Here is a 15,388-nt window from a genome sequence, read left to right on the forward strand (position 1 = left end):
CTTAGAGGCTCAACAACCCCAATCGTTGTCAACAATAAGTAGAGCGATCGGTGTTTCATCTTCTACAGTTTTCCGAGTTCTACATAAATTCAAGTACCACCCATACAAAGTTAAGTTGGTACACGAGTTAAATGAAGATGATTTTGATCGTCGTCTAGAGTTTTGCGAATCAATGACGCAAATTATCAATAACAATCCACAATTGTTAAACAATATTTGCTTTTCTGATGAATGCTCATGGTCATTAAATGGCTTAGTAAGTAGGCATAATTGTAGATATTGGGCTGAAAGTGATCCACATATTATGCGTGAATTCCATACACAACATCCCCAAAAGTTAAACATTTGGTGTGGTATCCTAGGTGACCACATTGTCGGACCTTTCTTCATCAATGGAAATTTAAATGGTGAATCATATCTTGAGTTACTCAAGGAAGAGGTTGACCCACGTATTACAACAATAATAGAAAATGATGATAACCTTTCCGAAGATTTACTGGTATTTCAACAAGACGGAGCTCCCCCACACTATGCTATGCCTGTCCGACAATTTTTAAACGAAACATTCCCCGCTCGTTGGATAGATAGAAGGGGGCAGATGATGGAGTGGCCACCTAGGTCACCGGATTTAACACCCCTAGACTTCTTTTTATGGGGGTATTTAAAAACAAAAGTTTATGCTACCCAACCAGAATCTCTGGATGATTTACGAGAGAGGATAGAAAATGAATGTCGACAATTAAATCCAGCCGTATTAAGCAATGTCAGAGAGGCATTTCAAAATAGATTATACCATTGTATGGAAGTGAATGGTACTCATTTTGAACACTTATTGTAACTTCATAATAAATAGCACAGTTAAAAAGATTAAAGTGTTTGAACTGTTGTACAACCCATTTTAGTACAGGCAAATAAGGTGAAAGTAAATAAGTAAAATTTGTGCTCTTAAAAGAAAAATTGTTTATCTCATAAACTAACCACTTTAACCTACAAGTATTATACATTTTTGAAATCAGCTCAAAGAGGAGTATCCAAATTTTACATAAAAAATATGAAAAGTAATTTAAAAAAATTAAGGGGATGCTGCTAGGGGTGAGGGGGTGGCTTTTCCAGTAAGTTTAAATAAGCCATAATGCTTGCCCCTTCCAACATAAATTGACGTGTTTTTGGATTTTTTCTAAATACCAGTATTACAAAAGTTATTAAAGGTGGATACTTTTATCTGAAAAGCACTGTATATATTTCTATACATCTGTTTAAGCTACAATTCTTATTTTCGTCTCTCGAGCAATTGCTATGGGTCCGATTTGGTTCAAAATTAGCATACATGGCTTTTTTGGCGGCGGAATGATTTTATTAGAGTTTGGTTGAAAACAAATGAATATTTCGAGGGGCCGCAGTGCAAAAAAAGTGGTTTTTGACCTTTGCTCCCCTCTGCAGGTCAAACGAAAAGCGACTGAAAAATGAAATTTCACATGTAGGTTCAATTAGTTGCGAGATGATTTCCTGTCTGAGGTCGAAACTTTCCATCTCCACCCCTCTCCCTTTTATGGTCATTTTTGTTATATTTTCTCATTTTTTGGCCAGAAAAAGTTTAACTAGAAGGTTCGAACTTCGCATGCAAGTAGGGGTGATGTTGAAGAATTGTCTTTCTCAAGTTCAAAGTTTTCTTCTTCAGTTCTTCTAGCACAAAACGCCCGAAATCATTTTGATCGTTGTAATTGTTAAACTGGACCGCCTCCTATTTAATGAATAATACGAGTATGATCGTTGCTAGGGTGATTTTTTTTACTTCCCATTTTCGAAATTTCTTGTCATTATGACAATTTTTTCTTTGTTCTCAATTGGAATTGAACAAGAGGGTTCGAGACCACCGGGTCTATTGAAATTATGAATTTTCATTCGAGAGAGAGAGAGAGAGTTAACTTGTGAAATGAAAAGTTATTGAGGAATAGCAAATTTTTCATATAAAGAAATAAGATTGACAATTGATATCATTTCCAAGAAATTCATTTTATGGAAAGATTTGTTTGTGTACTAGTTAAATTCTTCATTCGACGAAAAATTCGACTTTCGTGATGGAGCTCTGCTGCTCACGGCTTTTTTCTTCTACAAGTGAAAAAATGAGTAAAAAATAGAATGTAATTTTCGAAAGTATTCAATAAAGTCAATTTTTGTAGTTTCGAATTGAGTCTAGTCTTAAATATTAAGATTAAAATGCAGTTAAGATTTCGGATAAGGAGCCGCAATTTTGGTTACCGTCGAGCACTTCCTGTCGGCCACTATAACATTGATTCTATTTTATATTTTGACTTCAAAAATTATATTAAGCTTATTTAAATGCTAATAAACTTTATATAAAAGCAATGAGATTGATTATTTCAATGATTTGCTCGTAATTATTGAAACAGCCCCTTTAATGGAATAAATTGTCCGAATTTCGGATTTTAAGCATATTATATGCTTTTCAAGCTCTCCTCGCTTCCATGTCGAAAACTTTTCGATATCGAATGATATTGACCGAGTTTACCATGGGTTTAAGGCTCTTTATCTATTTTTATATGAACCTTAGGATCAAGGGAAAAACGCTGAAGGTGACTTATTTAAAACTAGATTTTTACCTATTCTTTACCTGGAGATAACGTTGCACTACAGTATGTGCAATAACTTCCTTCTGTTCGTTTTCTATTAATACATCTAAAAATTCTACGTTTCTCCTATCAGTCGCAGTCAAAATCTTTCCAGCTGAGTCCGCACCAGCCGCTAGAGCTAGAAGTTCAGTTGCCATAGCTTCGCAATATTTTCCTGCTGCTATTAGATCCTTCGCTCTCTCTTTTTCTTTGTTTGATAGAACGATTAGTATATTCGACAGTTTTGCTGCGGTATCCACGGGTGCAGGTGATACTAAGATGAATTCTTCTATTGGTTTGTTGTTGTGATTTTTCGAACAGACCATAAGGTTGTACACAAATCTAGAAATAACAAATACAAGTTCAAGGAGATTTTTATTAAATTTTGTTCGAACTTCTTGATAAACATCGAAATGGTCGAAACGTCAATTTTTACCTGTTTTTAAAACTAATTTTTAAAAAAAAAACCTAAATGAAGATGATTTATTAAGAAAAACATTTTAAAGATTATAGCTGCTAAGCTATTTGCTTTGTACATTTTTCTTGTTTTAATTGAAAAGTAGAAATGGGCTAAAAGTATGTAGGAGGTCGAAAAGAAATTAAAGTAGATAGTCAGTTAACTACCGTCTATCTTCCATCAAGGCATATGTATCGTGTTCCTTGGTCATTAAATATTCCAAGACAGCGTGATGCCCCTCGGAAGCGGCGAACCAAATTGGAACAGCTCCAAGATTAGTTTCCGCTTTCGGCGAAGCTCCTGATTCTACTAATAATTTTACTACATCAACGTGACCTGCTCTAGCTGCGTAATGTAAAGGAGTCCATCCGTTTCGGTCCTGCGAGTTAATTTCAGCACCTTGACCTACAATTAAACACATATTTCTAACTTATTCAGAAATTATATATTTTGATCTTGTACCCAATAAAACTTCCACCATTTGCAAATGTCCGTGCTGGGCAGCAATATGTAGACCTGTTTTTCCATGTTTATCATGACTTTGCAATAACTCTGCTGAACGACTCAGCAATAATCCAACGACTGTACCATGACCACCGTAGCATGCTAAATGCATCGGATTGTAGCCCTGAAAATAAAAATTGAAGCTTGATTTATTTATAATGAATATTCTTACATTTTCGTGTGTTGCAGCATCAACTTGAACTCCTGCTGAATTCAACAGTAATCTAACTACGTTTTCATTGCCTGAAAAAGCTGCTAGATGTAGAGGCGTCATTCCTGATTCATTTCCAAGAGCAGGAACAAGTGAAGCTCCGTTCGGAGCATCTGATTTTACAGTTCCAGGTACGTGGGTCAAAAGTTCTCGAACTGTATCAGCTTGTCCGAAATAAGCCGCAACATGAAGTGGAGTAACACCGAGTTTCTTACTGATGATTCTCAAACTATTGGAAGATCTTAATACTTCTAGGACCTGTAAGTGGCCGTATTCGGCCGCTAGATGTACAGCGGTGAAACCGGATTTGTTTTCATCTGTTATATTAGCGCCAGCTCTGACTAAAGCTTTAACCACTTCGGCGTGTCCGCCTTCCGCAGCCATTTGCAAAGGAGTGGAATCTGTTAGCTTATTTCTGGCTGATATTACTCCTTGTCTATCGAATTTCATCAACTCTTCTATTACAGTTACACTACCTTGCGCGGCGGCTATATGCGCACAAGTATTACCATCCTTTGTAGTGGCCATCACAAGACTTGGATGTTGTTGTAAAAATAATTTGGCAACTTCGGAATAATTATTTTGGCAGGCTGCGTGAATAGGCTTTTGACCTTGTTCATCTGTAGCATCGATGTCAGCGCCTAGTTCTAATAATAATTTGCAAACTTCTATTTGACCGGCTGCTGCTGCTAAATGGAGTGGTGTTTGTTTCTTTAACGTTAGAATATCGATGACAGCGTTATGGTCTTTTATCAAAAACTTTACGAGATGGACGTATCCATTCATGGCTGCTAAATGTAGAGCTGTTCTTCCGTTTCTTGATTTTGAATTTATGAAAGCCTTGTGGGTGAGAAGGGAGTCGCATACTTGGAGATAACCTTGCTCGGCAGCTAAATGTAAAGCAGATCGACCTTCTAAATCAAATACATCTACTCTTGCGTGGTTCGCGAGAAGATTGTTTACCAATTCTATGTGTCCTAAAAATACAAAAAAATTTCATTCTTCTTTTTAGTCAGTTTTTAGTGAAAAGGATCGTTTATACCTTTCCGCGATGCTATAAGAAGTGGCGTCCAGCCATGATCGTTTTGTCGATTAAGTGCTTTTTGAGAATCCGTAGGTGTCATATGCGATATCATTTCCATACAAACACCATTATTGCCAGCTAAAGCGACGTAATGAAAAGCGGATTCATGTTGTTTGGTAAGAAGTTTTACATCAGCTCCACTTTCTAATAAAATTTTTGCAACGTTTCTGTCCGAATTTGGCACTTCAACCTTAAAAATTTACGAGTATTTTTTATTATGATTAAAAATATAAAACAGGTAAAAGGGGAAAATTAATTTACTAACCTCCTCGGTTGTTACAGCACAAACATAATGAAGAGCGCTTTCGTCGTTGTCATTTATTTCGTTAACGTATGCTGCTGCTTTTTCTTCGCCTTTACTTTCTTTCATAAAGTTTATCAGTGCTTGAACTACTTCTGCTTTGCAGCCTCTTGCAGCTAAGTGTAATGGAGTTTCTCCCTTCTAAAATTCGAAATTATTTACACAAAATTATTATTATTATTATTATTATTATTATTATTATTATTATTATTATTATTATATTATATTATATTCACGGAATCAGGTTAACGTCTGAAAAACTCATACAGATGAGATAAACAAAAGCTGGAAGGAAGTTATTGAGATATGAAACTTTCAGTTTTTTGTAATTTATATTGAATAATCTTTCCAGAATCTTTTCAATAATCAAAAAGTTTATTAAATGACAATTTATTGCTTATTAGAGATTATGGACCATATTTTTATCGTGAAATTCTTATAAATAAGTTTATGTATATGTATATGAATAATTGCTGGAAATAAATTCCATTTCTACACCTCATACACTGTAGTAATTATATTAACAAAAGGATATTATTCAACCGCAAGAAAAAAAGTGGAAATCCAATAAAGTTTTATCACCTTTTTAAATATTTCAATTTGAGTTGATTTATAAAAAAAACTATTTATGATGAATGTGTTGTTTCTGTGCAAGGCCTTCTCAGAAAATTATTTGGTGTCAGAAACGTGAGGCTGCTGTTAAAAATGTTTCTATTTTAATAGAAAATGTTATTTCTATGCATGGTCCTCTTGGAAAATGTTTTGGTGTTTGACATAATAGTTCAGAATAGTCGATAGAGACGTGAGCCTTCTATTAACATTATTTTTTTCTCCCAGAAATGGGTATTTCTATGCAAATGATTTGGATGGAGCTAAAATGGGTTAAAGGAGTCAACAGAAACCTGAGCATGCTGTTAATAATGGTTTTATCACTAGAAATTGATGTTTCTGTGCAAGGTCCTCTAAGAAAATGATTAGACTTTGGCTATAATGGGTCAGAAAAGGCGGTAAAAACGTGAACCAGCTGATAACAAAGGTTTCTTCTTCAAAACTTGCTGTTTCTGTGGAAGATCCTCTGAGGAGTCAGATGAGTCGACAGGAACGTTAATTGATGACCTGTTGTTAACAATGTCTCTGTCCTATGCTAATAAAGTCAAGAAAACTACACCAAGAAAATGCACCGATTCACAAGTCGATGGCAACGATGGTTAAATTGAATTACTCTTCGAATTGCTTCCTCATCCATCGTATACTCGAGATATGCCCCCCAGCTATTCGCTGAACTCAAAAAATGCTCGCCGGTAAAAAATCCAACTCAAATGAAGAAGCAATTGCTGAAACTGAAACCTAAACAAATTCTTCTACAAGCACGGCATCGAGAAGTTAGAGAAGTGTGGAAATGACATTTTGCTTCTGAAACAGTGAAAATACATAATTAAAATGATAAAATAATGATAAAATAATGATAATGATAATGATAAAAATGATACAACAACTAAAAAAAAGGATATTTATCATTCATATATGTATACATACCTTGTTTTTATACTGTGGATCGCCACCGTCTTCTAGTAACAATAACAAAGTTACTAGGTTACCATATTTGGCTGCAACGTGCACAGGTGTTTGTCCATCATGAGTGGCTAGATTGGGACCAGCTCCAGACTTTAGCAACATCAATGCACATTTTTCCCCATCTTTAACCCTAGCCGCTATATGCAATGCGGTTTCTTTAAGTTTACCACCTAAAGAAGTGTAACATTTCTCAAATAATATAGAAAAAATTGTAATTCCGTATTTTTTCTAGCTATTTATGATAATTGGAGCAAAATTAACGAATAATTTGTTATTTTGGGAAAACGAGGTCCCAAGCTTTTCAGATTTAATTTTACCTTTCCTTTTATTTCCGTCAAATTAATTTTCAATCAATAATTTTTTACTCGCGAATTCATTGGAAATTGCGTTAATTTTGCTTGTGGATATTTTTTTTTAAATTCGTTATTTTATTCAAATTCTTTTACCTCTCACGTGTACGTCAGCTCCGTACCCAAGTAATGTTTCAACGACGAGAGGTTTGCAAGATTCGACGGCTATATGTAAGGCAGTATAATTATCCTAAAAATAAATTAGCATCGATTTTTTTTCTAGTGGAAAATTCGTGATGAACTTACATTTGTTGTTACGTCGACTTTTTCTCCTTTTTGCAGAAGCGTATTGATTATTCCTACGTGACCATATCTTGCGGCAGTATGAATACTTCTAGCTCCGTCCTACACCAAGAAAAATAATTTCTTAATCAGCTCAGGAGCAAGTAATCATTTGGTTTCATTTAATATAATCAACTCTTTGTGATACCAATTTTTAGTAGGAAAATATAGATTGGGCAAGGTCAAAGGGCAAAAAGGTCTTAGGCTGACACAAAACGCTACTTCATATGATTTTTACTTAGCCTCAACCTTCAAAAGACAGGTGAATAAATTTAACAGCTGTCGCACTATTAGTTTGTAAGTTATAGCATTTTGTGTGAGGTGACAGTTTAAAAAAAAGAATTCCATGTGTTAATTAAACATTTTTTAACAGAAAACACCATTGCTTGGCTTAATAAACATTATTCGTACTTTGACCCAGAAAAATCAACTATTGAGAAGTGGTTTAATGTTTAAACGAGGAGGTTGCACGCAGTGGACGCTGTTACGAACAAAAACATCGGAAAAGTCCACAAAAAAGTTTAGGGAACCGTCAACTGAACCATATTTTGATAGTTGAGATACTAAATATCACGTTGGTACCATCGTGAATAAATATTTTGGTAAGCTCTGTTCAAAGTGGTTGCAGAGCTAGCTCACAATGGACCAATAACAACAACGAATTGATGATTCTGATCAGTATTTGGAGCCCTATTCCGAAACGTGGAAAGACGTAAAAGTCGGCTAGGTTATGTGATCAGTATTATACGCATGGTACAATATGCATTGACTATCTCAAAAAGGGAAAACTCATAAACAGGGGCTATTACGTAGATTTTGGAAGATGAAATTGCGGGAAAATGGCTCCACTTAAAAAAGAAAGAATTATGGCAAAATTGCATGAATTCGGCTCAGAATAACTTCCGCATCTATGGCCTTCACAGAATCTCATCAGTTCTCCTTAAGAGGATGCTCGATAGACAGAAATTTGACCCAAATGAAGAGGTTATCGCCGAAAAATCAAGGTCAGCCAAATTTGTGTCAAATTTCGTCCCAATTACTCTTAATACCCATTTGGTACTCTAATAAACTAAAATGAAATTAGTCAGATACATGATTTTTACATGAAAAGGTTGAAATTCCGAATTCAATTACTAATTTTCACCTTTCCTAAGCATAATAGGAATAGGCATTAATAGAAAGACAGGAAATAACCATCTAGCGAAAAAACTACTTCAGTAAAATGGTAAAATTGCTGCGAAATTTCACGTGAAACTTGGAAAACTACATCCGAAACTTATAATTTATTGAAACGGGTGTTTAGCAATGAATTTTTGTCGCGTTCACGTGTTTTCGAGTGGCTAAAGGGTTTTTAAGATGCCAGAGTAAATTTCGAAGATGATTTACGTTCGGGTCAGTACAACATTCAAGTGTATGACCACCGTGCGATTTCTACCTCTTCCTTAAGGTCAAATCTGCATGAAAAGGAACGAGATTTGTGTCTGTTGAAGCTGTGGAAGAAAAAGCGGCGCGCGTCCTGAAGACCAGACAGTAAAAGACTTCCTGTACGGTTTCGAACAATGGAAAATTCGTATGGAGCGATCGATGTAGGTAGTAGGGGAATTAAACAGAATCCTAGAAATATCGTGAAGCAATTCTTTTAGAAAAGTATAATTTTTCGCGAATATCACCTGCCGTTGCTGCTGAACTGTTTTTAGTGTACATATAGAACTGAATATTATAAAATCGTCAACGTTGAAGACAGAACGAAATCTATTTGCATATCTATAAGGATTCTAGGAATTATTCATGAAACATGAAGTCTGTGCTTATCAAATATCACAATCTTGTACCTTGTTCGATGTATTCATAAAAATTTATGGTTCTGTAAAGTTTTTAATTCGAATAATTTACGACCAATTTTCAACTAAACCCACCAATGTTATGAATCATTATAATTTTTCAATTAAACGATCAAGTGCTTCTAGCCGAATGAATTCGGCTTCTTACCTTATTTGGCATATGTAAGTAGACTCCTTTCTTGAAAAGCATCATTGCACAATCCGCATGGCCATTTAGTGACGCTATATGCATCAGAGTAGAACCGTCTTTGGTTCTTTCTAGAATGCTCGCTTTAAATTTATCTGCTAATAGTTCTATTATATTCGCGTGTCCATTTTCAGCCGCTTAGAAAATATAAATTAACATCAATCTAGTTGAATCAACGAAAAAGGGAAAATCATTCGGAAACTTTCGATTAATATTAATTCAATACAAAACTTCTAAAATTCTGAAATAAATAACTTTTCTAATGCAATTTAAGGTTAAAAACTATGCTGATACGGTCCACAGAGGTTGCGAGCTCCAAGATTTTGCATTTCGTGCCCTGCATGACACATGCGCACTAGGTAGAATAGTCATTTTACTCATTTATATACAGATTTATACTATTTATACTATGGAAAAGAAATTCATCATTTATTTCAAATGATGAAAAAGACGGTTCAGTTAAACTCAACCTCCAAAAACTAGTCCAAACGCGCATGTGCAAGTGCAGTTCGAAGAGTCGTTGGCATTAGTACCTTAATATAGTTGGCCGGTACTGAACGATTATGCTATAATTGTAATGCAAGTATACATATACAGTGACAAACCGACATGAAATTTTCACTTCATTGATTATGAATGCTGTGATTTTCATTTTTACAACAAGAAGAAACTGCAAAAATGTTTGCGAAGCAGTTGTTAGACACACACTCAAAAAAGGTACTTATTTAGTGGGTTTTCCCAGATATAGCACCACAGTTCAATAACTATAATTGGCTTGGTGAACGAGCAATATTGTTGAGGATCTCAATGCGACCATTAAAAATTTTCTTGGTTTCCTTCAAATCGGTCGACACTTTTATGAACTAGGACGAAGTAGTCAACTATCCCACGGAGTTTTTAAATTCATTGGAATTGCCTAGATTATCATCTCACAATTAGGAGTTAAATTAAACATTAATCAGCCTCGACTGTGCAATGGAACAAGACTGGCTGTGTAAAAGATGATGAATAACGTCGTTGAGGCAACAATCATACAGGGAAAAATATAAAGGAGAGGATGTCTTGATCCCGCGTATTCCAATGATTCCAATACCATTCGATTTTAAACATTTACAATTTCCGATACGTCTAGCCTTTGCGATGACCATAAATAAATCGCAAGGCCAGTCGTTGGAAGTTTCCCTCTTTAAATTCATCATAACTAGGTGTGTCTGTCAATATTAAATTGGAACCTTATAGATAGCCAGTATTTCAGGAAAACTCTGTAATAAAACTTCATTCGTACCGAGCTTTTTTTATTTGTTTTAATAGAAAAAGGATTCCTTTTGTTTGTTTTAAGTTTATTTTATATAAAAGTTTAGGTTTTTTATTTATCGATTGAGGCAATACGAAGTCTGCCGGTCAGCTAGTATTCATATAAAAACACAGTTATTGAACTTACGATTCGTGTATATTAGACAAGAGAACAAAAAGTATATTTTTTTAAAATAATCTTTCGAATTAGCTGAGAAATTACGGTCATTATTTATTTTTTGCGTGCTGAACTTCATTGTTAATGAGGGTCGATTGAATAAAAATTCAAGAAAGAAAGAAAAATAGAACCTTGGCAGAACTTGTTTATAGGTTAACGCTATTAGGTCATTGTTATTTACATTAAGGTGACTTTTAACTATATGTGATTAAATTGACTTCCCCACTCGCACCTACCAGCTGTTCCAAAAGGTAAAGAGGAAAGTCTGGATTAAACTCATGCAAAATAGATTAGATTACGAACATTTCAATTTTCATGTATTATCACAATGCATTTATTATAAAAAATTGATTGAATAGTTATTGATATGAAATACAGTGATGGAGTAGTATTCCAGAAAATAATTTCAAATAGTCTTTTTTAGATCAAACCCAAGTTATATTGAAAACCGTTTCTGCCTTGTAGCAGTAAAAACTACGGTCACTAATTACACTGGTCGACAAGATTTTCGTTACACAGGCGAGATCTTTATTTTTAAAATGGAAATACCCGTCCAATAATAATATGTACCACTTTTCAATAGCTTAATTATACCTGTTTACATTAGCAGGTAGGTAAATTTATGTGGGGTTAGGGGTAGTCAGAATTTTCAAAAAATCAATTTTTTTGCATTTATAAGTGAAATATCTTAAAAATATTCTCTGAAAATTTCAAGTTTATCCCATAATTAGTTTTTGAGTTATTCGACAAATAACAAAGAGAGCTCGTGCGCTTCAAACCGCTCGGGAGCAGGTAGCTAGCGAAATGCTGAAAAAGTGGATGCTGCATTTGTGAAAGTGGCAGATCAGCACGCCAACGACAACACTTGGGAAAGTAGAATGCTTGATGTTCTGGAAACTTCCACAATGGCTGAAGAACTATTATATGGCCCAGGAATAGATGATTCGGTGTAAGTAATTTAATAATTCGTATTTCTGTACGTAAATCTAGTATGAAACTTTAAACGCGTTTTCCTCAAAACTATGTTTTTTGAACTGGTGACAACTGTAACTCGAAAACCGCTCAGTAGATTTTAATGAAATTTATACAGCTTTTAGAATACATAATAAACTCGGGCCTGATCGAAGGATTTTTTTTTTCAAAAATTTCGATTTTTTAAAACCAATTAACTGTTGATTTTTCCCCAAAATTCTAGACATAAATTTCCTGAGGCCGCCATTTTGTTAATTTTTGAAAAAAAATCCTTCGATCAGGCCCAGGATTATCTATTTATAAAACTAATTTTTTTATCCTTTCTCTCCAAGGACTTATGATTGTCACCGCAAGGACCTTTTTTTGAAACTGGGTCAACACCGACAGCTATAACTTTGGAAATTAAATTTTTTTTTTTAAATTTCGTGACAATAGCAAAAAAAATACTGAAAATTCTCATTTTTTCGTGCCTCTGCCTACCCCTAACCCCTAGAGGGGAGGTTAATATCGGTAAATCTAATGGCCGAAAAAATACGATACAACTCTATTGAGTTTCATAGTAAATAGTTCTCTGTTCATAGTGAAAATGTCGAGTCAAACTCGTTGCAAAACTTCTCCTGACAAATTTTATGGACAATTTATGGTGAAATCGCAAGCCAGGCCATTTTCCGAAAATGCGAAAAAAGCCTATTTCAAATATTTTGGTACTTTAATTGGAGACCAAGACAACCAGTGGGCCCCCCCACACGAGCTGTATTACTTGTAGCGTGTTATTGGTGCAGTGGATGAATGGAGAAAAAAGGAATTTAGAGTATGGAAGGCATTTGTTAGTGTAGTGAGGGGATTTTTGGGCAATAATATGGGTCCAAACTACCAACAGTTAGTTGATGAACTTCTAGACGCCTACAAATCCCTTGGTGCTCGAATTACATTGAATATTCATTTCCTCCATTTCTATCTGACATTTTTTCCCGAAAATTTGGGAGCTGTCATTGATGAGCACGATGAAAGGTTCCAGTACGATATTAAAACAATGGAAATTCGGTATCAAAGACGATGGGATTCGGCCATGATGGGTGATTACTGTTGGTTTTTAAAAAGAGAAAGTGCAACCCCTCATAAAAGGAAAAAGTAGAGCTAATTGATATCTAAAGTGATTTTTTTTCAAAGTTTTTGTTTTTAATAGATGTGAGGCATGTTTATTAGATGTAAACTACAAATATTGTCAATATATACGATTTAAAAAACGTCAAATTATTTTTTAATAAATATTAAATAAATGTAACATAAAAACCTTACAATATATTTTTTTTCACATTTTCGTATTTGTATAAGTTCATTCTCTCACAATATGCAATTCGTTCTTGTGTTTTTTTGTCGACCAGTGCTATTTTTGGTTTTAACCTGTTAAATGCTCCCCACGATTTACCCTTTTTATTATTGGTAACAATTCTTTCTTCTCATCCAGGCTTTCATCTAAACCTCGTATATGTCTTTGAAATCGGACTCTTCTTCGCGAGCCTTTCAAGTAGACATTTTCTACATTTATTAATTCATCGATAGCAATAAAGAAGGTTTAAATTTTTTGATTCCAAATGAATATCATTACCTAAGCTAAAATATACATTAAGATTCCATTTTTCATTGATATTTCATTCGAGTTAGTTACTTATCAAACACCAATAATATTATTCAGTAATTTCGCACAACTATGTATAAATATGTTCAAAAACGACATACCTAAATGCATTGGTGTTCTATCTTGATTGTCGGTAACACTTGCTGAAGCTCGAACTCCATAAAAATATTTTACCAGTACTTCATCTCCTTCAGCGGCCGCAATATGTAATGGAGTTTGTCCTTCACCATTTCGAATATCCACACTGGTACCGTAATCCACTAAAATCCTCACCTACATAATTTTAACATTAATATCATTTTTTAAACAGAAAAACATTTCACAAGAATAGGTTATATAATAAATGGTATTGAGGAAACGCCGATGCTCTTGTAGATGTTCAATGGTGATTTTTTTATTTGATGAAACTAACCTCAGTTATCAACCATTATAACCGATTGTAAAATGAATTTTTTTCATAGAATTTATGTTAAAGATAGAAAGAAAGGCATGCAAGGAAAATTGTACGATTGGAAGAAAGAAAAGGAGCATCAATTTACCACTCTCTTTTTCTCTACTCGGTATTAAAATAAAAATTTTTCAAGTCGGTTTAATCAGAATACAGTAGAGGAAGTAGAGAGAAAACCTGCAACACTAACGATCGACGAGATGGGATTTGCAAGACCTAATGGTGATGGAGGAATTCTCAAGGGCAAGGTAGTTTTCAGGAAGGTCTTCTTAAGCCGTCGCTTGCATTTGAAAAGGGGATAGGAAAGTTTCCTCTGGGCTTTGAAGAAAGGGGGAATCTAGTAGTCAACCAAGGGGTGGCAGGAAAATTTTTAGATTCGATGGTGCTTGTATTGGGCTTGTAGGTTATTTAGATGACTAGGAATGGGGATTATATCAATATCGACCTAAACGGTGTTACTGGGGCTAAATCGGCACTTGTATTTGCAGTATGTGAGGCTGCTCGGAAGACAAGAGCTTTTTGAGATGATTGGGTAAAGTACAATAGACGTTTGCTCTATATTTGATGATGGGACGGAGAACAGATTGTTAAGGTTATAAATGGAAAGAAAAATTTATATACTTTTTGCTTACCATATCGATATCTTTTCGTCGAACTGCTAGATGAAGAGCGGTATCTCCATTGGCTGATTGTGCTTTAACTTGTTCCGCCGTTTGTGCACTTAATAACTCTCTGCACATAGACTGATTTCCTGCTTCTACTGCGAGGAGCAGGGGTATCTTACCTCTCTGTAAATTCAATTTTTACCTTTTATCCAGAAGGTGATTGTCAGCATTACGGGACTTTCCCATAAATATTTTTTTCAGGTTATCGCTAGTAGGTAGAGAGTAAAATGATTTTTTTTCGTCAAATTTATAATAAGGGATTGAAATTAGAAGACCTTACCCCTATTGAGTGGAAAATCTTCAAGTGGTGATGTAAACAAATCCATATAATTCCCGGCTCAGTGATACATTTTGAAAACGCTACTCATAATATTATTTCGTCTTCCATACGCGATTTATATGAAAGTTTGCAACCATTTTGTAGTAGTGATATTTCCGAAATGGATGTTTTGAGCAAATTTTGTTATAAAACAGACCCATCACAATTTTGTAGGAGCCGTCATCTCCTCCATTTTATCGAATGAGTTTGGAAAAACCTTGTATAATATTGTTTTTTCATAATTTCATGAATATTTCAGAATAAGCGAAATAGATTTTGGTTTAATAACGTATTATAAAATCTAAACAAATCACAATCATGACTATTAAAAGATACTATATACGAGGATGGTTGCAGAAGTATCTGGCCCAACAAAGAAAACACAAAAATTTGGTTAACTTTTTTTAAATTTTTTTTTCAGCTACAAACACTTTTCCTAACAATGTATAATA

At 34.5% G+C, this 15,388-nt stretch overlaps 1 protein-coding gene across 2 annotated transcripts in view; it reads right to left on the bottom strand.

Annotated features, from left to right (window-relative positions):
• Positions 1–15,388, bottom strand: part of LOC130900594 (serine/threonine-protein phosphatase 6 regulatory ankyrin repeat subunit A) — a 49,256-nt gene that overhangs the window by 11,491 nt on the left and 22,377 nt on the right. For both annotated transcript variants that reach the window (XM_057811295.1, XM_057811296.1), the window contains exons 6-17: positions 14,585–14,740; positions 13,606–13,777; positions 9,384–9,559; positions 7,359–7,457; positions 7,209–7,302; positions 6,724–6,932; positions 5,152–5,328; positions 4,845–5,076; positions 3,764–4,779; positions 3,550–3,715; positions 3,255–3,492; positions 2,633–2,972 (exon numbers count right to left, since the gene is read on the bottom strand). In XM_057811295.1, coding sequence (XP_057667278.1) covers positions 2,633–2,972; positions 3,255–3,492; positions 3,550–3,715; positions 3,764–4,779; positions 4,845–5,076; positions 5,152–5,328; positions 6,724–6,932; positions 7,209–7,302; positions 7,359–7,457; positions 9,384–9,559; positions 13,606–13,777; positions 14,585–14,740 — 3,075 coding nt within the window. The remainder of the gene's footprint in view (positions 1–2,632; positions 2,973–3,254; positions 3,493–3,549; positions 3,716–3,763; positions 4,780–4,844; positions 5,077–5,151; positions 5,329–6,723; positions 6,933–7,208; positions 7,303–7,358; positions 7,458–9,383; positions 9,560–13,605; positions 13,778–14,584; positions 14,741–15,388) is intronic.

This window comes from Diorhabda carinulata, chromosome X (assembly GCF_026250575.1).
Source record: "Diorhabda carinulata isolate Delta chromosome X, icDioCari1.1, whole genome shotgun sequence".
In the NCBI taxonomy this organism is placed as follows: Eukaryota; Metazoa; Arthropoda; class Insecta; order Coleoptera; family Chrysomelidae; genus Diorhabda; species Diorhabda carinulata.